The sequence below is a fragment of the Tupaia chinensis genome, unplaced genomic scaffold, assembly GCF_000334495.1.
Source record: "Tupaia chinensis unplaced genomic scaffold, TupChi_1.0 Scaffold000116_1, whole genome shotgun sequence".
Lineage (NCBI taxonomy): Eukaryota > Metazoa > Chordata > Mammalia > Scandentia > Tupaiidae > Tupaia > Tupaia belangeri.
The window spans coordinates 427,339-449,873 of record NW_006159580.1 but is presented as its reverse complement, the minus strand read 5'-3'; the positions used below and the strand labels follow the sequence as shown (position 1 = coordinate 449,873).

General features: G+C 53.5%; 1 protein-coding gene across 2 annotated transcripts; it reads right to left on the bottom strand.

Annotated features, from left to right (window-relative positions):
- Positions 1 to 6: 6 nt before the first annotated feature.
- TULP1 (TUB like protein 1) lies at positions 7 to 21,139 on the bottom strand. Of its 2 annotated transcripts, XM_006144183.3 has the most exons (15): positions 21,093 to 21,139; positions 20,914 to 20,967; positions 20,500 to 20,600; positions 20,101 to 20,259; positions 18,637 to 18,783; positions 16,491 to 16,586; positions 16,298 to 16,417; positions 15,911 to 16,026; positions 11,293 to 11,298; positions 11,026 to 11,196; positions 9,358 to 9,470; positions 6,551 to 6,662; positions 6,367 to 6,465; positions 3,025 to 3,196; positions 7 to 376 (listed from the first exon to the last, which is right to left on the bottom strand). In XM_006144183.3, the coding sequence occupies exons 1-15, from the start codon at positions 21,137 to 21,139 to the stop codon at positions 243 to 245; spliced, it is 1,647 nt and encodes a 548-aa protein (XP_006144245.1). In that variant the 3' UTR covers positions 7 to 242. The 2 variants fall into 2 exon arrangements, with proteins under 2 accessions (XP_006144245.1, XP_014441649.1); XM_014586163.2 differs by lacking the exon at positions 20,101 to 20,259.
- Positions 21,140 to 22,535: the final 1,396 nt, after the last annotated feature.

Below are 22,535 nucleotides of genomic sequence, written 5' to 3'. Positions count from 1 at the left end.
GCCGCGGCGCGCCGAGCTCCGCCGCCAGATGTGCGGCTCCAACTCCAGATGTTCTTCATCTCCATCCGACCCGCCGTCTGAGCTCCTCCCCTGCCTCGGCCGTGCCAGGCTGGGGAGCGGACCGAGGTCACCGAGAGGCAGTGAGGGGTCAGCCCCGGATAGAGGAGGAGTCTTCCGTGGGGACTTGGGGTCTCCACCGAATCCTTGCCCACACGCCGGCGGGCTCGGGGGGCGCCGAGCGGTCACTCGCAGGCCAGCTTCCCGTCGAAACTGGAGAGGGCGATGGCGAAGGCCTGCAGGGCGCACAGCGGGTACCGGTAGTCCAGGGTGAAGGCGTCCTCCGCCACGCGGCCGAACTGCAGCACGATGTAGTCGGCTGTGGACACAGGCGGGGCAGCGGCGGCCCAGACCTCCGTGGACACCCATCCTCAGCAGTGTCCTCAGCGCTGGGGAAGCCCCTCTCCCTGTCTTTGGGGCCCCAGCCCTCAGCCACGTCTCCGTTTCCACCCCCCCCTCCTTACCCCCTTCCTAACTCACCCTGCCAGCCCCACCTGCAGCTTTACTGTGGTCACAGTGAGCCCCCCTACCCCCAGGGCTGGGACCCTGCCTTGCCGGCTGCTGCCCAGGGCACTTCGTCAGCTACAGGACCCTGTGACCCAGCACCCTCTGTTGTCTCTCCTTCCCACCCCAAGACCCACCTTAGACCCCAGGCTCGACCCCTTGAGGAGTCCCCTCAGCCAGCGACCCCACTCAGCCCCTATCCCATCTGTGACCCAGGTTCCCAGCCCCAACACTTCCCCCAGCCTCCATAGGGACAGGAAGTTGCTAAAAATACCCCAACCTTGGGCAGACCAGGCTCCACCAGAAATGTGATCTGGAGAGCAGTCCCAAGGACAGGTGACACTGGGGGCTAATCCCGGGGATACCGGGGGTTGGGGGGCTTGCTGGGTGTTGGCCCAACCCTGTGAGCCGAGTCCTTGGGAAGATTCCCTTCAGTCCCCTAGTGGAGACTTGTCGAGGTTTGAAACGGGATGTTCTGTTTCCTTAACTCCTTTGACAGCACTTGAAGGAAGATACAGGCAGAGATGTTTGATTAATATTCCCCCAGGGGTTGGAGGGTGGCTTAGCTGAAAAATGGAAACCTCGAGGCTGCCCATGTGGGAAGGTTCCAGGTTTGCATCGGGAGGTTTCTGAGTACTTCAAGCAGGTGTGTGCCTGTCATCCGGGCTAGCTGGGGGTGGGTCACTGTGTCAAAACCCCACTGGGGTACTCTCTGTCTCGTTCATGAAAGAAATGAATATATACACGTCGTGCACAGGTGTGTGTATTCCCTGCTCCTAAAAGGCAGTCATCTTGAAGAGGTTAAGAGAAGGGCACTGAGCCACACGGCACTAATGCCAGATCTAACTCCCCCCACAGTGTTGCCAGAGGGTGCAAGTGCTGCCTGGATAGAGACAGAGGGAAAATGAGAAAGCACCCCTCGTGGGGAACGGCTATGGTTTACCCTTCTCTTCCTGTTTCTCCTTTGGGGATTTTGGGCACGTACACGCACCTGGTGTGTTTTTCAAGCCACTGGATCTGGGGCTCAAACCGCGCAGTTGACCATGTAGGATCCAGCCTCCTCCACAATGGGCTGGCCCTCAGACCCACCTCTTGGCAGCTGTGTGACCATGAGCAAATTACTTAACCACTCAGTGCCTCAGTTATCTCGTCTCCCAAATAGGGATAAAAATGGTACCTTCCGGGACCAGCAGGTAGATGGTGGTTAAGGCAGTGGACTCCCACATGGATGACCGTTGTTCCGGTCCTGGACCTAGCAGCCTGCTTCCTCTTGTGAGTGTACACGCCTTATAGCAAAATTTAAAATAATAATACTACTACTAAATAAATGTCTTTTTTAAAAGAAAGAATACTTCCTTGCAGGGTAGTTTGAAAAGAATTAATGATTTGGGGCTGGCAGGTGGTGTGGTGGTTAAGAGTGCTGGACTCTCACATGGCTGACCACGGTTCGAGCCCCAGACCTGGCGGCTTGCTTTTTCACTTTCTTTCTCACTCTGTCCCTCTGTGGTCAAATAAAAATAAATAAATAAAATAAAATAAAATAAAATAATTCTTTAAAGAAAAAAGAGAAAGAGGAAGTCAGCAGGTGGCATGGTGGTTAAGGATGCTGGACTCCCACATGGCCGACCAAGGTTCGAGTCCTGGATTTGGTGGCTTGCTTTTTCACTTTCTCTCTCTCACTCTCACTCTCGCTCTCTCGCTCTGTCTCTGTCTGGTCAAAATTAAATAAATAAATAAATAAATAAAGTTAAATAATTCTTAAAAAAAAAAAAGAAGAAGTTAATGATTCAGTGTCTGTGAAATACGGAGAATGGCGCCTAGCACAGATAAACTATTGTGTGGGGCCGGCAGGTGGCGTGGTGGTTAAGGACGCTGGACTCCCACATGGCCGACCGTGGTTCAATCCTGGACCTGGAGGCTTGCTCTCTCATGTTCCCACTCTCTTCTCTCTTGCTCTGTCCCTCTCTGGTCAAAATAAAAAAATGAAATACATGAGTAAATGAATAAATAGACTATTGTGTAAGTTCTGTGAGTTGCACTTTGAGGGCTGTCACTGCGTGGAGGAGCTGAGAGACAAGGTAAAGGACTGCCCTGCCTGGGCCTCAGAGCCCTCTGACCACACAGGGCTTGGGCTCCTGGGTTTTCAAACTCCAACAGCCCAACCCACCTTTCGACTCCATCTTACCGGTATCTACCCCACGACTTTGGTCAGTGCTGGAAAAGAACCCGCCACAGTGCCACCTGCTTGGAATACAGAGGTCCCTGGGGGTGCAGCGTCAGTGCCCATGGAGGGAGCCTGGTCTTGCTGGACATTCCAGCTCCGGGGATACAAGCAGGGGCAGGCTAGTGTGTGTGGGGGGGAGGTGGGGGGGATTGTGCGAGAAAGAGACAGAGACAGCTCTGAGCGAGGGTCAGGGCCCTGGAGTGGTAGGAAGAGCCTGGCTTGGGCCCTCACATACTTACGGTCATCAGCGTGGACAATCTGGAAGTTCTTGACCGAGGCCTGAGTGACTCGGCCTTGGAAGTTGAGCGTGTAGGAGCCGCTGTCTTCGTTCCAGACGGGCGGCTTGTTGTGCAGCTCAATGAGGCTCTCCAGCGTCTTATTCTGCCAGCGCACCAGCAGCCCGTCACTGGCCTGGGGGGCCCAGGTGGGGGGGGGGGTGGTAGACAGGGAAAGGGCCGTTTTAGGGCTGGGAGCGATAGCTGGGGGTTCACCAGAGGAGGGGTCCGGGCACCTGTACACGCCCTCCTCGTGGCTGAATGTTGTCTACAGTGGCCTTGTGGGCAGGGTGCACATCTGTGAGAATGGGACTTCATCTGTGGGATGCCATCGTGGAGTGCTGCCAATGGGAAGGGGCATCTGGGACCCAGTAGGTGCCCTGTACCCGTGGAGTCTTAGGAGACAGCCGTGTACCAGCGCTGGCCCAAGCATGGAGCAGCTCACTGCTGAGCTTGGGAAATGGACAGGCAAACAGCGGCTCATTGTCCTGGGAGAGAGTTTCTACAGGAAGAAGCGGAGGGTGCTTTGGGGATATTTGTTGGTTTAGAGGGAGTTCACTCAAGATCACCTCCTCCAAGAAGCCTTCCTCTCGCATCTCATTGAGAGGTCTCAGCTCTGAGCTTCCAGGACACCTTGCTCTTAGCATTCTGCCCACTGCTGTACTAGACAGAGTTACAGTAGATATTCTAGGGTAGAAATGGCTTTCATTAACAGCTCTGTGACTCAGCTTCCCTCACAATGGGGTGTTGGTTGTAAGGTTGTAACAGCACATGAAGTGTTGTTTCGAGGGGCTCCTGGCACAGAGCAGGTGCTCAGGAAACACCTGGTATATTTTTTTTTGGGGGGGGGAGAGGTTTTTGCTATAGGGCATGTGCGCTTGCCAGAAAGACAGAGAGAGACAGAGAGACAGAAAGCGAGAAATCACCCCCCCCCCCAGGGGGATGGCCACGCCTCAATCCCTTTTTCTTTTTTCTCCTTTCAGGATCTTGGGCATATATACACATAACGCGCGCGCATGCGTGTGCCTGGCGTGAGTTTAAGCCACCAAGCCCGGGATTTGAACTGCAGACGACTACATGGGAGTCCAGCAATATAGCCATTATGCTACACCAACTACTGGTCCCAATTTGTTTTTAAGAGAGAGATTTTTGCTATAGATCCCATGTATTCGCTGAGGAGACAGAGACAGACAGACCGTGAGAAATCCCCCAGGGGAGATGGCCATATCGCAATCTCTGCACCTCTTGGGAGTTCGGGCATGCACTCATGCCCGATATGAGTTTTAAGCCACCAGGTCCAGGACTCAAACTGGGGTTGACTACATGGGAGTCCAGCAACATAACCATTACACCGTCTGCTGGTTCCCAGCGGGTATAATGTTGCTAACTGTCGTGTTGATTTCGGATCTCTGGTGCCCGGCCCAGTGCGTGTCTCGTAAACGACTGAAGAATGGATGGGCTGTGGGTGATGAAGAAGCCCAAGCAGCCCTGGGTAGCTCTTACCACGCCCGAACAGGGCAGGAGCTGCTGCCTCTGGACCATTTATTTGCATGTTTATTCCAGGCATGGAAGGAGCAACTGTGGGGACCCACAGGCTGAGTGAACCCTCAAGACTGGGCCTCCCCTGGTGGGTACCCCCGGGTGAGTCCAGCCTCTGATGTCGGCATGACTTTCCAGCAGGGAAGAATGTGTGACCAGCTGACAGGGGTATTATTTTTCACAGTAAATGAGTAAAGTGACATCAGACTTCTGTGAGTGTGGTGCCTGTGAGTCACCCGTTCTCTGCACGCACAACACACATACAACCTAGGCTTTTTAAAATAGCAGTTATGTGGGGCCAGCAGGTGGCATGGCGGTTAAGGCACTGGACACCCACATGTCTGACTGCGGTTCAAGTCCCAGACTTGGTGGCTTTCTTTCTTTCTCTCTTTTCTCTGTCTCTCTGTGGTGAATGTGCATGCCCTGTAGCAACTTTTTAAGTAATACTAATGAAAAGTAAAATTAAGTAAATAATTCTTTTAAAAAATAAAATATAAGTCATGTCAAGCCTTTGCTCAAAACCCTGATGGCTTCCCATTTCTCTGGGGAAGAAAACCAGTTCTGCAGGTCTTATCTGCCCTTCATCCTCACCTCCCCGACCTCATCTCCCACCAGCACCTGCCTCAGGGCCTTCACTGGTTCCTCCCTCTCTTTGCTCACGTACCTGCAGGCCTGCTCCCTTCCCTCAAGACTTTGCTCTCAGTGAAGTCCTCTTTCTCAGGAAGCCCACCCTGACCACTGTACTTACTTACTCACTGTGTTTACTACTGGCCCCCCACCGCTCATCTCTCCACCTCTTCCACTTTTTTCTTGCCATAGCACTTCTCACCCTCTAACGTGCTTCATAATTTGCTCATTTCTCACCATTTTTTGGGGGAGAGGTTTTAGCTATAGGGCACGTGTGCTCACCAGACAGACAGAGAGAGACAGAGAGACAGAAAGCGAGAAATCACCCCCCAGGGGGGATGGCCACGCCACAATCCCTTCTCCTCCATTCTCCTCTCGGGATCTTGGGCACGCACGCACATGCACCCGGCGTGAATTTTAAGCCACCGGGTCCGGGACTCGAACCGCAGTCAACTACATGGGAGTCCAGCGACACAGCCATTATGCTAACTGCTGGTCCCTCTCACAATTTTTTTTTTTTTTAATGGAGAGAGATTTTTGCTACAGGGCACTTGCGCTCGCTGGAGAGACACAGAGACAGAAAACGGGAAATCCCCCCCCAGGGGAACAGCCAAGCTGCAATCCCTTCTCCATTCTCCTCTTGGGAGTTTGGGCACACATGCACATGCGCCCGGCGTGAGTTTTAAGCCGCCGTGTCTGGGACTCGAACCATGGTTGACTGCGTGGGAGTCCAGCCATGTAACCATTACACCATTTGCTGGTCCCCATTTCTCACAATTCTAATACTATCTATGGACTTGCTCCTTCCTCTAGATGGCCAGCTTCCATAGGGCAGATCCTCGTTTTGTCCCACGTTTCTTCCAGTTGCCTAGAATTGACACTCGGCACTTAACATCTAAGTCCAAAGAATTATGTGAACATGGGGTATCCACTGTGGAAAAAAAAAAAAAAGAAAGAAGTCTATGGTGGTGGTTTTGGTGAAAACAAATAAAAACCGTGGAATCCATCCCACCAGTTGCCAGAATGAATCTGTGCCAGAGGAGGGTGGGTGAGCGCAGGGGTGGGTTACTGGGGTAGGTGGAGCTCCCGCTGCGCTGGAATGGGTCCTCAGGGGGTGGGCGTGGGGAGGTGCGGGCTCACGTTGCGCGGCCGGATGGGGACCCTCTGATTGTCTGCGCTCATGCCGGGGATGATGACAGTCATGCGCCGGGGACCGCGGAAGCCCAGCACGTTGGTTTCCTAGGAGGGAGACGCCCGTGAGGCCAGGCCACGCGGTACGGGAGGAGCCTGACCAGGGGCGTCGGGGCGGGCGTGGGGTTCTCACGTAGATCACGGCCGCCAGCTCCTGCCGAAGGCTGGCCACGCTGGCGCTGCCTCCGCGCTGTGGGTTCTGCCCGTTGTCAAAGACGGTGAAGCGGTTCCCCAGGAGGTTGGACCTGCGAGCAGGGCGGCGCCGCAGGCGGCTGAGGGGACTCCACATGCCTGCCCGGGCCCTCACAGCCAAGCAGTCCCGAGAATTTTCTATGTCGGGGGTGGGGATGCCTCAGGATTGGGCAGTTCACGTCCCTTGCCCCAGTTGTTCCCCTATGGGAAAGTCTTTTTAAAAATTACTTATTAGTTTTGTTATTATTATTATTTTGATTTGCTATGTGCTCAGAATCAGAGAGAGAGGGAAAGCGAAAAAGCAAGCCACCAGGTCTGGGACTTGAACCTCCGTCAGCCATGTAGGTGTCTAGTGACTTAACTACCACACCACCTGCTGACCCCAAGGGGAAGTCTTTAAAAGCTAGATCTACAAGGAGATCTGGCTTTCAAATCCCAGCTCCGTCCATCCCTCTTTTAAGAGAGATTTTTGCAATAGGGCGTGTGTGCACTCACCAGAGAGACAGAGGGAGACAGAAAGACAGAAAGTGAGAAGTCATCCCCCCCGGGGATATGGCTACACTGCAGTCCCGTCTTCTCCGTTCTCCTCTCTGGATTTTGGGCACGCATGCACATGCGCCCGGCATGAATTTTAAGTCGCCAGATCCGGGACTGGAACTGTGGTTGACCACGTGGGAGTCCAGCAATGTAACCATTGCTTCATCTGCTGGTCCCCTCTGCCCACCTTTTACTGGTTGTGTGACATTGGACAAATAAAGCTCTGTGACTCAACTTCCCTATCTATAGAATAGGCAAAGCAGGATTTCCCTCATTCGGTTGGTAAACGGATTAAACAGGCTAATACTCAGACGTCTGTAGAACAATACCTGACATAGAGTTTTATAAGAAGTGTATGAATATTTAGGGTGCCTTGTAGAAGTTTTGTAAAATCCTTGGGAACCAGCAGTTAGCATAATGGCTATGTTGCTGGACTCCCACGTAGTCAACCGCGGTTCGAGTCCCGGACCCGGTGGCTTAAACTCACGCCGGGCGCGTGTGCATGCGTGCCCAAGATCCCGAGAGGAGAATGGAGAAGGGATTGTGGCGTGGCCATTCCCCCTGGGGGGTGATTTCTCGCTTTCTTTCTCTCTGTCTGTCTCTGTCTGTCTGGCGAGCGCACGTGCCCTATAGCGAAAGCCTCTAAAAAAAAAAAAGAAAGAAGTTTTGTAAAATCCATAAAGGGGCCGCCAGGTGGTATGGTGGTTGGGAGCGCTGGATTTCCACATAGCCAACTGTGGTTCGAGTCCTGGACCTGGCGGTTTGCTTTCTCACTTTCCCTTTCTCTCTCTCTCTGGTCAAATTAAATAATAATAATAGTAATAACAGAATTAAATAAATAATAAATTTTAAAATTTATTAATTTTTTTTTGAAGTTGACTAGAGAAAGACAGATAGAATGAAAGTGAGAAAGCAAGCTGCCAGGTCCAGGACTCAAGCAACGGTCAGCCATGTGGGAGTCCAGTTGCTTTAACTACCACACCACCTGCTGGCCCCTCTTTTTAAAAAATGCATAAATAGGGGACCAGCAGTTGGTGTAGTGGCTATGTCACTGGATTCCCGTGTAGTCAACCGTGGTTCGAGTCCCAGACCCGGTGACTTAAATTGACACTGGGCACGTGTGCGTGCATGCCCAAGATCCTGAGAGGAGAATGGAGGACAAGGGATTGCAGCATGGCCATCCCTCCTGGGGGGTGATTCCTCGCTTTCTGTTTCTCTGTCTTTCTGGCAAGCACGTGCACCCTATAGCAAAAACCTCTCCAAATAAATACATACATAAATAAAAAGAGATAGGACCTGACTCAGGTTCACCTCTGCCCCTCCCCATCTCGGATTTCTGGTGAGGCTCAAACGAGATGTATGGGAAGATACAGCACAGCTGTCCATGTGGACCAGTGGGTGGCATGGTGGGTAAGGCACTGGATCCCACATGACGATCCCACATGGTTCAAGTCCCAGGTCCAATGGCCTGAAAAACATGTCAGGTATGTGTGCAGTTACCCACAATTCTAAGAGGAGAGCGAAGAAGGGATTACCATGTGGCCATCCACCCTGGGGGCCGATTTCTCACTTCTCCCTCTGTCTCTCTCTAGCAAGCATATGTGCCCTATGGCAAAAATCTAAACAAAATATTGCCCATTCGTTCATTCCTTTAGTAAATATTTGTGGAAAAGCTACTTGTGTGGGGCCAGCAGGTGGCATGGTGGTTAAAGCTCTGGACTCCCACTTGGCGAACCGCAGTTCAAGTCCCAGAGCTGGTGGCTTGCTTTCTCACCTTCCTTCCCTTTCTTTGTCTCTCTCTGGTGAGCACACTATAGCACATTAACATCATCATAATAAAATTAAATAATTATTTTTAAAAAATAAAAACTACGATGTCCCAGGTGCTGGGGACCTATCCGTGAACCACAGTCATGGTCCCTGCCCTCCTAGAACTCATGCCCTGCTCCAGGTGAGGGCCCTGGACCAGCAGCATGGGCGTCCCCGGGTGCTTATCGGACATACAGAGTCTTGCCCACCCCAGGCCCAACAAACGAGATCCAGCTTGACCTACACACGTCCAAGTGGGAGAAGCTCTGGGTTAAGGGATGCTTCCAGTGTCCCATGCAGGGTACTTGCCAGGCGCAGCAGGACAGAGGTGACAGCTGTGACCCTCTAAGCTGGCCTGAGCCCCCCAACCCTACCTGACAGCCCTAGGAAGCCCATGCCCACCTCAGCTTCCCGATGAAGTTCTCCCCTCCTCGGGACAGGTTGGTAGGGTCGCTGGAGATGAGGTAATTGGCTGTCTTGCTCCGTTTCCGTTTCCTGCCGGCCAAGAGGAACACCTGGGGAGAAGGGGAGAGGTGGGTGGGTGGGCTAGACTGGAGGGAGACAGACGGCCCGTCTGCCCGTGCCCTGCCGTCCCCATCCTAAGGGTGGTGGCTCGTGCACTCCTCCCCCCTCCACCTCGCACCCACCTTCTTCTCTGTGTCCAGGTGCAGGAAGTAGGAGGGGTACATGCCGCGATCCATGCCCTTCTTGTCCCGTGTCAGCCGGCAGCGCACTGTCCGGTCCTGGGGGGCGGGCTGCAGCACGAACTCCCGGGGATCGTCCACCTCCACGGGCGGCGACGGGGCCCTCTCCTCCTTCTGGGTGGGGGTTGGAGGGGGTCAGCCCGGAGCGCCTGCTCCCCCACCCTCAGCAGGTCTCCCGCGGCACTCAGGCAGGGCAGCAGGACAACTCACCGCTTTCTGTCGGAGAGAACAGAAGTCAGCCACAGCTGGCCGGTCCCTGGGCCTGGGGCCCCTGCCCCTCATGCTTCCCCATCTCCCTGGGAGGCCATGCTCAAGGCTCAGGAGTTGTGTTTAGCTCTTAGTTAAGAGCTCGGGCCCTGGAGCCAGGAAGTAGGGGTTCAAATCTGGTTCCACCACTATTATGTTCATTTTTTTCTTTCTTTTTAAAAATCATCTTTTAAAATGTATTTTTCTTTTATTCATGCTAGAGCTTATAAGTATACACTCACATTGAGGGGGCACCCTCATGGGGTCTGGTCACCCTGTGATCCCCTTCCTCCAGCCCTCCAGTCCAATAGATCCTAGGCACTCTTGTGTATGCCTGGCGTGTTTCAGGCTGACCGGGCCAGGGATTCGAACCACAGTCATCATGTGGATCCGGCTTCTCTCAAGCAGTGCGTTACTGCTGTGCCATGGAGGGATGTGTGCCAGCCCACGTTTACTTCATCTGAGAAGTAGGTACGGTGGAGTAGAGGCTGGGACAGACCTTACTAAAGGTATTTTTAAACTCTCATATAGGGGCCGGCAGGTGGTGTAGTGGTTAAGGCACTGGACTCCCACATGGGTGACCGCAGCTTGAGTCCCGGACCTGGTGGCTTGCTTCCTCACTTTCCCACTCTGTCTCTTGTTGGTTAAATTAAAAAATAATAACAATAAGTCAAAATAAACAAATAATTCTAAAAAACAAAACAAAACAAAACACTCCTATATACTCTACCAATGTACTATGGTTCTAAGTACCTTCCAATTTTTTTTTTCTTTTAAGGTTTATGCTATTGGGCTTGTACACTCACCAGAGAGGAGAGAGACAGTGAGAGGGGAAGTGAGAAATCACCCGTCAGGGAGGATGGCCACACTGCAATCCCTTCTCCATTCTCCTGTGATTTTGAGCACACACACACTTGAAATGTGCCAGTGTGATTTTCTTTCCTCTATTTTTTTTTTTTAAGAGAGATTTTTGCTATGGGGTGTACACACTCGCCAGAGAGACAGAGAGAGACAGAAAGCAGGAAATCACGCCCACAGGGAGCCCGTCGGCCCGTGCCCTGCCGTCCCCATCCTAAGGGTGGTGGCTCGTGCACTCCTCCCCCCTCCACCTCGCACCCACCTTCTTCTCTGTGTCCAGGTGCAGGAAGTAGGAGGGGTACATGCCGCGATCCATGCCCTTCTTGTCCCGTGTCAGCCGGCAGCGCACTGTCCGGTCCTGGGGGGCGGGCTGCAGCACGAACTCCCGGGGATCGTCCACCTCCACGGGCGGCGACGGGGCCCTCTCCTCCTTCTGGGTGGGGGTTGGAGGGGGTCAGCCCGGAGCGCCTGCTCCCCCACCCTCAGCAGGTCTCCCGCGGCACTCAGGCAGGGCAGCAGGACAACTCACCGCTTTCTGTCGGAGAGAACAGAAGTCAGCCACAGCTGGCCGGTCCCTGGGCCTGGGGCCCCTGCCCCTCATGCTTCCCCATCTCCCTGGGAGGCCATGCTCAAGGCTCAGGAGTTGTGTTTAGCTCTTAGTTAAGAGCTCGGGCCCTGGAGCCAGGAAGTAGGGGTTCAAATCTGGTTCCACCACTATTATGTTCATTTTTTTCTTTCTTTTTAAAAATCATCTTTTAAAATGTATTTTTCTTTTATTCATGCTAGAGCTTATAAGTATACACTCACATTGAGGGGGCACCCTCATGGGGTCTGGTCACCCTGTGATCCCCTTCCTCCAGCCCTCCAGTCCAATAGATCCTAGGCACTCTTGTGTATGCCTGGCGTGTTTCAGGCTGACCGGGCCAGGGATTCGAACCACAGTCATCATGTGGATCCGGCTTCTCTCAAGCAGTGCGTTACTGCTGTGCCATGGAGGGATGTGTGCCAGCCCACGTTTACTTCATCTGAGAAGTAGGTACGGTGGAGTAGAGGCTGGGACAGACCTTACTAAAGGTATTTTTAAACTCTCATATAGGGGCCGGCAGGTGGTGTAGTGGTTAAGGCACTGGACTCCCACATGGGGGACCGCAGCTGGTGTCCCGGACCTGGTGGCTTGCTTCCTCACTTTCCCACTCTGTCTCTTGTTGGTTAAATTAAAAAATAATAACAATAAGTCAAAATAAACAAATAATTCTAAAAAACAAAACAAAACAAAACACTCCTATATACTCTACCAATGTACTATGGTTCTAAGTACCTTCCAATTTTTTTTTTCTTTTAAGGTTTATGCTATTGGGCTTGTACACTCACCAGAGAGGAGAGAGACAGTGAGAGGGGAAGTGAGAAATCACCCGTCAGGGAGGATGGCCACACTGCAATCCCTTCTCCATTCTCCTGTGATTTTGAGCACACACACACTTGAAATGTGCCAGTGTGATTTTCTTTCCTCTATTTTTTTTTTTTAAGAGAGATTTTTGCTATGGGGCACATGTGCTCACCAGAGAGACAGAGGAACAGAAAGTGAGAGATCCCCCCCCCAGAGAGGATGGCCATGCCACAATCCCTTCTCCATTCTCTTCTTGGGATTTTGGCACCTATGCACACGCACCCAGCATGAGTTTCAAGCAAGGCCCAGGACTTGAACCACAGACAGTCATATGGGAGTCCAGCAACGTAACCATTATGTCATCTGCTGGTCCCAATGCCCGGTGTGATTTTCAAGCTATTGGGTTCAGGACTCGAACCAGAGTCGAGCATGTGGGAGTCCAGCACTTTAACTACTCTGCCACCTACTTGCCCCAGTACCTTCCAGGTATTCTCTTGTTCCTCATATCATCCACTGTGGTGGTTATTCCCATTGAATGTGAAGAAGCCAAGCGCTTGCCCAAGTCCACATAAGAGTAGGAGGTGGAGCTGGGAGCCCTGCCCAGTGTCGTGTTAGGTCCGGGGCCTTGGGCAGATGGAGCACATTGCTGTGTTCAGGCACATAGGAAGCATTGCAGAAGTGTTAGCTCCTGCTAACACTTAGTAGCCAACCTCCACGATGTAGTAGCCAACCTCCACGATGCCCCCAGGGATCCTTGCCTCCTGGCACAGTATTTACACCCTGCAGTCCCCTCCCACAGCGTAGCAGGTTGGTCTCTGTGACCAATAGAATATGGCAGGAGCGATGGTGGATCATTTCCAAAGCTAGGTCATAAACGATATGGCTTCTGCCTGGTGCTCTCTCAAGACCTGAGAGAACTTGGCTGGCGTGTTATAAGAGCACTCAAGTAGGACCAGCAGGTGGCGTGGTGGTTAAGGTGCTGGACACTCCCACATGGCCGACCATGGTTCGAGTCCCCAATCTGGTGACTTGCTGTCTCACTTCTTCTCTCCCTGTGTCCCTCTCTGGTCAAATTAAAATAAATGAATGAACCAATAAAATTAAATAAATATATTTTTGAGAGGTTTTTGCTAGAGGGCACGTGCGCTCACCAGACAGACAGAGAGAGACACAGAGACAGAAAGCGAGAAATCACCCCCCCAGAGGGGATGGTCACGCCACAATCCCTTCTCCTCCATTCTCCTCTCGGGATCCTGGGCACGCACGCACACGCGCCCGGCGTGAATTTTAAGCCACCGGGTCCGGGACGCGAACCGTGGTCGACTACGTGGGATTCCAGCAACATAGCCATTACGCTAACTGCTGGTTCCAAATAAACAATTCTTAAAAAAAAAAAAAAAGAACACTCAAGTAGCCCTACGGAGAGGCCCAGAGGTCAGCCATGACAGTGAACCACTTAGAAGGGGCTCCTCCATTTTCAGGCAAACTTGCAGAGTGACCACAGCTCCAGCCGCCATCTTGCCTGCAAGCTTATGAGAGACCCTGAGTCAGATGTACCCTGCACAGCTAAGCCACTCCTAGCCTTCCTGCTCTCAGAAATTAAGTAAAAAAATACATGTCTGGGGCCAGCTGGTGGCGTGGTGGTGAGGGTGCCTGGATCCACAGAGCCGGCTGCCCAGCTGGAGTCCAAGACCCAGCAGCTCGAAAACCACGCTGAGTGTACGAGCATGCATGCTCAAATCCTGAGACGGGAAATGGAGGGGAAGGGATTGCAATGTGGCCATGCCCCCCAGGTTGGGGTGGCTTCTCACTTCTCTCTCTCTCTCTCTGTGTCACTGAACAGACGTGCTATATAGTGAAACTAAAATTAAAAAGCTTGTTGCTTTAAGACACCAAGTTTGGGGATGCCCTGTTACAGAGCTAATACGTGATGAATGGATAATCTCACTGCTCATTGAGAAACTCCTCACAGAAGCATGGTGACACAGGCCCGCAGGTGTCCGTGGCCCCAGGGCCGCTCCCTCTGCTCTCACTGTCCCTCTGTCCTTTGTCTTCACAGCCTATCGCTCACGGCGGGAGCCGAGGTCCTAAGCCCAGCTTTCCCAGCAGGGAGAGTGGACAGCCAGCCTGTCAGAAATGTGTGTGCCCTCGAGGACTCCTGTCACTGAGCCCCCAGGAAGCCCTGAGCTGCTGCGTTGACCCTTTCGCTGAGGGCAGAGAGGTGAGGCTGGTGTGGGAAAGCAGGCCCTTAGGGCCTGCCCGGGGCCGGGGTGGGGGGGGAAGTGACCATCTAGTCTCCTCCAGAAAAAACTTGGGAAACACCAGACTATGCCTGGAATGTGAGGTGGAGGGCCAGAGCTTATTCAGACTCTTCCCAGGCTGTGAGCTTCGAGGACTTACTGTCCCAAGGCTTCCCTGCAATCCTCGGGGAGGTCAGAAACTGGGCTTCCGGTGTATACATCAGCTACTGGTGATCTTGGTTCATGTGAATCAGTCCCCCAGGATCTGCTGACTTCCATACAAACTCTTGGGTCGTCGGAAAAGTCTTGACACATTTTTCTGGTTCTCCATGCAAGTGTGCGTCCTGACTCTCCCGACGACCCGCTAGTAAGCCCACAAAGCTAAGACCAGGCCCCGGTGGCGATCGCTCCACGAGGCAGACCTGTTTCTCAAAGACTTCACTTCCTGTCTGACCTCCCTCCCCTGCCCACCTCAGCATGTGTTGGTGCTTGAGCCCCGCGCGTGGGCAGACACTATAATCTGTAAGGACGGAGACTGCTGGAGGCCCCTGACCACCAGATGGTAACCTCTTAGGCGCTGGATTGCCTAGTTGCTGGGAGGTTGGGAGGCCCTGGGTGGGTTGTGAAAAGTGCTTGGGGGCCCAGCCACAATGGCACAAGCAGGAGGACACCTGCACATTGGCCAAGGCCGTGGGGAGGCCTGAATTCGGTCCTGGGTCTAGTCTAAGCAGCCTGGGCATGGAGGTGTGCACCTGTGGTCCTAGCTAACTGGGAGGCTGGGCAGGGGCATCATTACTTGGCAAGGGCCTATCAAAAATAGTGACCCCCAAGGCCAGCCAGTGGTGTGGTGGTTAAGGTGGCTGGATCCCAGAGGGCTGACTAAGAGGTTCGAGTCCTGGACCCAGTCGTTTCAGGAACACACCAAGCATGTGTGTGCATGTGTGCATGTGTGTGTGTGTGCCCAAAACCCTGAGAGAATGGAGAAGGTACTATGGCGTGGCCATCCCCCCTGGGGGTGCTTTCTCACTGCCCCTCTTTCTCTGCTTTCCTCTCTGACAAGCACACACGCTTTAAAGCAAACTAAAAAAAAATGGTGCCCCTTAACTCCAGCAATCTGTCATTAAGAAAGAGGAAGCAGCGCTCGGGGAGCTCGGGCAGTCGGAGGCCCTATTTCAGCCTGTCCATCGCCGGCGTGACTAGAGGTGTGTGCCCCCCTCTCTGGTATAGAAATGCGTCTCTTCACGTGGGAGCTGGGGCTGAGGGTTACGCTGCAAAAGGGATGTCCCAGACACCAGATGACATGAGGCCCCGGGTGGCCAGTCCTAGCCCGGGGACCACAAATGTGCTTCTGTCCTCATGAACCTGGTGTCCTTGGTCCTCACAGCCTGTCACGGGGGGAGCCAGGACTCTGACTACGTGACTACACGGCCCCAGGCGCGAGGTGCATGCCCTAGTCTCCCGAGCCCAGGCCGGGCTGCTGGGCCCCCAGGGACCTCAGCCCCAGCCCTCTCGGCCCCAACCTTTTTGCCTTTGCCTTTCGCTTTGCCCTTCTGGTTGCTGTTCTTGGTGCCTGCAGCGGTGGCCTCCTCCTCCTCCTCCTCCTCCTCCTCATCCCCGTCTGGACCTTTGTGGGTGCCTGAGCATGGAGAGGAGACAAGGCGCGAACTCCTTACCCCAGTTTGCAAAGTGCTTCCAACACCCGGTCTCCCCCTCCCTCCCCATGGCCACAAGGGGGCCAGGCCCAGGTCATTGGAGCCTCAGCAAGGTGAAGACAGCTGCCCGAGACCACACAGCTGGCACAGAGCAGGCCAGCTGCCCCCAACGTCTCTGACTCTAGCACCCGTGCACTGCACCCCGTGATGGAAGGCCCACCTCCAGATGGCACAGCGGCAGCATCCCCTACCCACCTTTCTTCTTCAGCGCTTTCTGGGCGGGGCTGCCTTCCCCGACCTGAAACATGGCCGCCAGGTTCTTCTTCCTCGCTCTGGCCGGGCTCTCTGCGGACTCCTTGCCCGCCTCCCCAGACCCTGCATGTAGGATGTGAAGGGTCACGGCCCTGCTGCTCCCGCAGTCCCCTCTTCCTTGGTAGGCCAGGCTCACCTTTCTTCTTGCTCTTCCTTAGCTTGGTCTTCTCCCCGGCTTCCTTCTTCTTAAGGCGGAGAGGTTTCGGGGAGGGGTCAGGGCTCCCCAGGTCTCCTGGAAATGGAAAGTGGGCCTTAGACCAAGAAGGAAGCTCTGGGGCAAACGGCCACCTCCCAAGCCACTCGTCCTTCCTGCAGCCCCCAGGGAGGCCGAAGCCCTGACAAGGGCCCACAGTCTGCCCTCTGCTTGTCTTGTGTGGTTTTCATCCTAGAAGTAAAAACCCCAAAATGCCTAGACGGAGTTCAGGAGCTTCACGAGCAGGAGGCTGGCCGACTCAAGGAAGGAAGGAACAGCCAGGCCTTCCAGCGGAGCCCCCGAATCCCGCCTTTCACCTGTGTCTCCCAGGACATCTTCTCTGGCCTCCACTGCAGAAGGGCTCGCCCCCTTCGCTCCCTCCCTCCGAGGCCCGAGGTCAGCGGTTCCAGCTGTGTGTACACATGTAGATCGAACCGCTGGTACCTACAGGGTGAGGCACCCAGGCCGGCAGCCCTCACGACATTTACTCTTCGGCTTTTGATTGTAATCACTTTGATAACAGCTATGATTTTTTAGAAGGTTTTTACCAAAAGGTGCATACACTTGCTGGAGAGAAAGAGAGACAGAAAGACAGAGAGAGGGAAAGTGTGAAATCACCCCCTGGGAGGATGGCCACACTATAATCTCTTCTCCTTCATTCTATTGGGATTTGGGGTGTGTTTGCACATGTGCCTGGTGTGATTTTCGAGTTGCCAGGTGCGGGACTCAAACTGCAGTAGGCCAAGTGGGAGTTCAGTGTCTGAACCACCATGGCACCTGCTGGTTCAATAACATCTATTAAAAAATTTTTTAAAGAATTACTTTATTGGGACCAGCAGTTAGCATAATGGCTATGTCACTGGACTCCCATGTAGTCGACCGCGGTTCGCATCCTGGACCCGGCAGCTTAAAACTCACACTGGGCGCGTGTGCATACGTGCTCAAGATCCAGAGAGGAGAATGGAAGAGAAGGGATTGCGGCGTGGCCATCTCCCCTGGGGGGTGATTTCTCACTTTGTATCTCTCTGTCTCTCTGTCTGTCTGGCGAGTGCGGTGCCCTATAGCAAAACCCTCTCAAAAATAAAAAGAAAAAAAAAAGAATTACTTTATTTATTTGGGACCAGCAGGTGGCGTGGTGGTTAAGGTGCTGGTCCTGGTGGTTAAGGTCCTGGACTCCCACATGGCTGACCATAGTTCAAGTCTGGGACCTGGTAGCTTGCTTTCTCACTTTCTCTCTCTCTCTCTGTCTCCCTCTGGTCAAATTAAAAAAATAAATGAATGAGTAAATAAATAAAATAATTCTTTAAGAAAAAAAATTACTTTAATTATTAATTTTAATTTGATGAGAGAGAGAGAAAGAGAGAGAGAGAGGAGGTGAGAAAGCAAGCCACCAGGTCTGACACTCAAATTGCAGTCAGCCATGTGGGAGTCCAGCACCCTTAACCACCATGCACCTGCCGGCCCCAACATCTATAAAAATTTGAACAATGCTTCACACTATGTTTAAAACAAACAAAACAAAAACAAGCAAACAAACAAAAACTAGTGGTGTGATGGTTAAGGCATCCAGATTCCACGTGGCCGAAGCAAAGCTCGAGTCTTGGATCATGAGGCTTGAAAAACATGCCCAGTATGTGTGTACATGTGTGTCTAAAATCCCAGGAGGAGAATGGAGAAGAAGGGATTGTGGCGTGGTCACCCCCTGGGGGCTGCTTTCTCACTTTCCCTCTCTGTCTGTCCCCGTCTCCCTCTGGGGAGCACTTGTGCCCTGTAGTGCATAAAAAAAAAAAAGAACATTTAAGGACCGGCAGGTGGCGTGGTGGTTGGGGCGCTGTACTCCCACATGGCTGACCATGGTTTGGGTCCTGGACCTGGAGGCTTGCTTTCTCACTTTCCCTTTCTCTCTCTGTCTCTTGCTGGGGGGGGAGCACGTATTCGTCGCTGTCTATGAGGGTCGTGGGGGAAGAAACTTCTGGTCAAGGCAGTGGGTAACTGGAGGTCTCCATGCCCGAGTGTCAGGGGCACCCCTAGGCCTAGAAGGCAGGGGCTAGAGTTCTAACCGATGAGCCGCTCTGCCCTCAACACCCACCTCTCGGGCCCAAGGCCCTGGCTCTCCTCTCTTTCATGTCTATAGAAGTCCTCCCTCTGGGGGACTTCTTGGCAGGCAGAGGGAGTTTCTTTTTCTTTTCTTCCTCTTCCTCCTCCTCATCGTCGTCCTCCTCATCTTCCTCCTCCTCTGTAGGTAGAAACTCCTCATAATGGGGCTTGGGTAAGCCCCCTTATCCAGGGCGCCCAGCCCCTCCAGCTTGCTGGGGAGTGGTGAGCGGGCAGTGGGGGTGGGAGCTGCCCTTCTGGAACAGGGACAGGAGAAGCTGAGCACCTTCCTGGAAGAACAAGGGCCACCCCGGACTGTGGGATCTGCAGGTCAGGACAGCAGGCTGGATGGGAGGAAGCTGTTCTGGGGTGGACCTGCCACAACCCCTCCTCTGCTCTGTCTGCCTCTTTCCCGCCACTGTGCCCACTCTGCGGCTCCCCTCCTTGTCTGTCTGCGTGAGTCAGACTCATCTGGGCTACTTCTGGCTCCCAGCTGTGATTTAAAACTCCCCTATGCAGGGGCCAGCCAGTGGCGTGATGGATAAGGGCGCTGCACTCCCATGGCCAACCATGGTTCGAGTCCCGGACCTGGCAGCTTGCTTTCTCACTTTTTCTCTCTCTCTCTCACTCTGTCTCTCTCTGGTCAAATTAAAATAAATAAGTAAATAATGTTAAATAAAATAATTCTTTTTTTTTAAAGCATCATGACTTTTCTTTTTTTAATTATTTATTTTATTTTATTCATTCATTCATTTATCTTTTAATTTGACCAGAGAGAGATAGAGGGTGAGAGTGAGAGAGAGAGGAAGTGAACAAGCAAGCCACCAGATTCAGGACTCGAACCCTAGTCGGCTATATGGGAGTGTCCAGCACCTTAACCACCACGCCATCTGCTGGTCCCCATAATTTCTTTTTTTAAAAAAACCTCTAAATTTCACTTTTCAAAAGAGAAAGGGAACAAGACAAATATGGTGAGATAAAAGTCTGTGCTTTATCTACGCACAAAGTCCCTTGAGACTACGAAGGCCATATTCTGGAGTTTACGAGGCCTGGCAGCAACTCTGAAACCGGCTTGTGTGGGAGACTTGTACCCCCCGGGTCCGGGACACGAACCGCGGTTGACTACGTGGGAGTCCAGCGACATAGCCATTACGCTAACTGCTGGTTCCCAAAATAAAATAATCCTAAAAAAAAAAAAAAAAAACCAAAAACCAAAAAACAAACTCCTCTTAGCCAAGCTCTTTAAAACAAACAAACAAACAAAAAAACCACTCTCTCCTTGCCTCAGTTTGCCCATCTGTAAATTCGGGGGAGAGAAGCAGACACCGACCTCATCCCCGTGGTGCTCAGCCAACATACTGGCTCCAAGACCAGGCGGAGGAGGCTGACTTCCCAGCTTCCCCCTCTCCCCGGGGTCCTGCCTGCCCAGCGCCCCCCAGCCCTCCTGTGCCCCCCTCACCGTCCTCCGCGTCCGGGGCTCGGGCGACCAGGAAGCTTTTCTGGTGGTCGCGCTTCTTGGCTGTGGGGTCCCTGAGGAACTTGGTGTAGACGGTCGGCGGCGCCCGAGCCTCTACCGGGGCCGAGGGGGGCTCCTCCCGCGGCCTTCCCCTCCGCACGGCTGAGCCGAGATGCGGGGTTCAGGCTGCACCCGGGTGCCCGGAGGCGGCGCCCTACCCCCAGCCTGGCCGCGCCCTCGGGCCCCTCACCCGGGGGCTCCCCTGGGACCTGTCTCGGCCGGCGACACCCCTCCCGGGCCTCCTACCCCTGGTGGCCCCCAGGCGTCCGGGTCAGGATCCCCTTGCCGGCCCGGTCCTTCCCTCCCTGTCCCAGGTCCCACCGTGGGGGGCTCCCCGCCCACCTCCGGGTCTCCGAGGCTTGGCTCCCTTGGGGCAGGGGGACTCGGGGGTCTCTGTCCTCTTCTTCCTCAGCTTCTGTCCCGGGACAGATGGGAGAAAGGGCGTGAAGAGGAGGGCGAGGGGGAGAGGGGCTAATCTCCGCAGCCGCCAGGAATAACCTGGATTAGGGGAGGAGAGCGCTGCTCCCTTCCTGCACCGAGGAAGGATGGCCCGTCCGTGCAGCGCGGCCACCTCCACGCCCCAAAGCCTCGGCGCCCCTAGGTACTCCGTCCCAAACCTCCCTTCTCGCCTGTCCCCGAACTCCAGATGGGCAACCCCGCAGACTCTGCTGAGGGGGACCTGCCCACCCCTGACCCTCCCTGTAGGGGTTTTCTGGCTGGGGGGGCTCTTTCTGCCTCCTTTCCAAGGGGGGGCATACCTGTTTGGGGCGCCGCAGGGCCTCCGGACTCGGACCTCCTTCCTCGTGCCCGCTGAGGGTAGCAGAGGGGTCAGCCTGGCTCCTCTCCCTTCCCTGCCCGCCCCCACCCCCAGCTCCACGTCAGAACCCCCCAGGGTTCAGGTAGGGCCACAGGGGGGTGAGGTGGGGCTTCCGGACCTGTCTGAAGCCCACACCTCCCGGAGGGTGTCGTCCTGCAGCGGCATGGTGCCTTCACCGATGGCACCCCCTCTCTGGCCACCCTGCAGCTCCTGGAGCCTCCCCTCCCCGCCTCAGCCCAGCCAGGCTAATCCCAGCTCTGCGTCACCTTCGCACTCCGCTCTGCTCCCCGCCTGGCTCAAAGCTGCAGGCCGGGCTGTCCAGCGGGAGGTGCTCCAGCCCTCCTCCCTTCCCTCCTGCACAGCCCGCCAGGGAAGAGTGGGAAACCTCTAAATCCTCTGGGAACCCCTACAGCCTCCTAGATGCTGGTACCAGCTCCACCCTATCCCCAGAAGCTTGGGGTTAGACGTGCCAGTTCCTCATTTGCCAGGAGTCAATGAGGTGTGCAAAGAAAAGGTTAGACTGAATTCTGTCTTTATCTTTTTTTAAAGAATTATTTATTTAGGGACCAGCAGGTGGCGTGGTGGTTAAGGTGCTGGACACTCCCATATGGCTGACTACGGTTTCAGTCCTGGACCTGATAGCTTGCTTTCTCACTTTCTCTCTCTCTCTCTCTCTCTCTCTCTCTCTCTCTGTGTGTCTCTCTCTCTGGTCAAATTAAAAATAAATTCTTTATTTTAAAAAAGAATTGTTTATTTAATTTTATTAATTATTATTTTATATTATTTATTTTATTTATTATTATTATCTTTAAGGTTTTTTTTGCTATAGGGCAGTGTGCTCAGCAGAGAGAGAAAGAGAGAGATAGAGAAAGAAGAGGGAAAGTGAGAAAGTAAGCTACCAGGTCCAGGACTCGAACTGTGGTTGGCCACGTGGGAGTCCAGTGCCTTAGCCACCAGGCAACCTACTGGCCCCTTATTAATTATTATTATTATTTAATTTGGTATAGAGCACATGACTCACCAGGGAGAGAGAGAGAGAGAGAGAGAGAGAGAGAGAGAGAGAGAGAGAGTTTTTTAGGTTTGGGTCTTGAACTACAGTTGGCCATGTGGGAGTCCAGAGCCTTTAACCGTTGTGCCACCTGCTGGCCCTATCTTTTTTTCTTTGTTTAATGTCCCTTTTCAGAGCCCTTCTATATTCTCTCTCTCTTTTTTTTTTTTTTTTTTGAGTAGAGGTTTTTGCCTTAGGGCATGTATACTCACCAGAGAGAGAGACAGAGACAGTGAGAGGGAAAATGAGAAATCACACCCCAAGGAGTATGGCCACGCCACAATCCCTTCTCCATTCTCCTCCCGGGATCTTGGGCATGCATGTACATGTGCCGGTTGTGAGTTTCAACCCACCAGGTTTAGGACTCGAACTGCGGTTGGCCATGTGAGAGCCCAGCAATGTAACCACTATGCCATCTGCTGATCCCTCCATGTTGTCTCTTGTCACCCCAGCAGACAACAGAGCCTGGCCCAAGATGTTTTTGAATGAGTGCATTCTTTTTTTTTTTTTTTT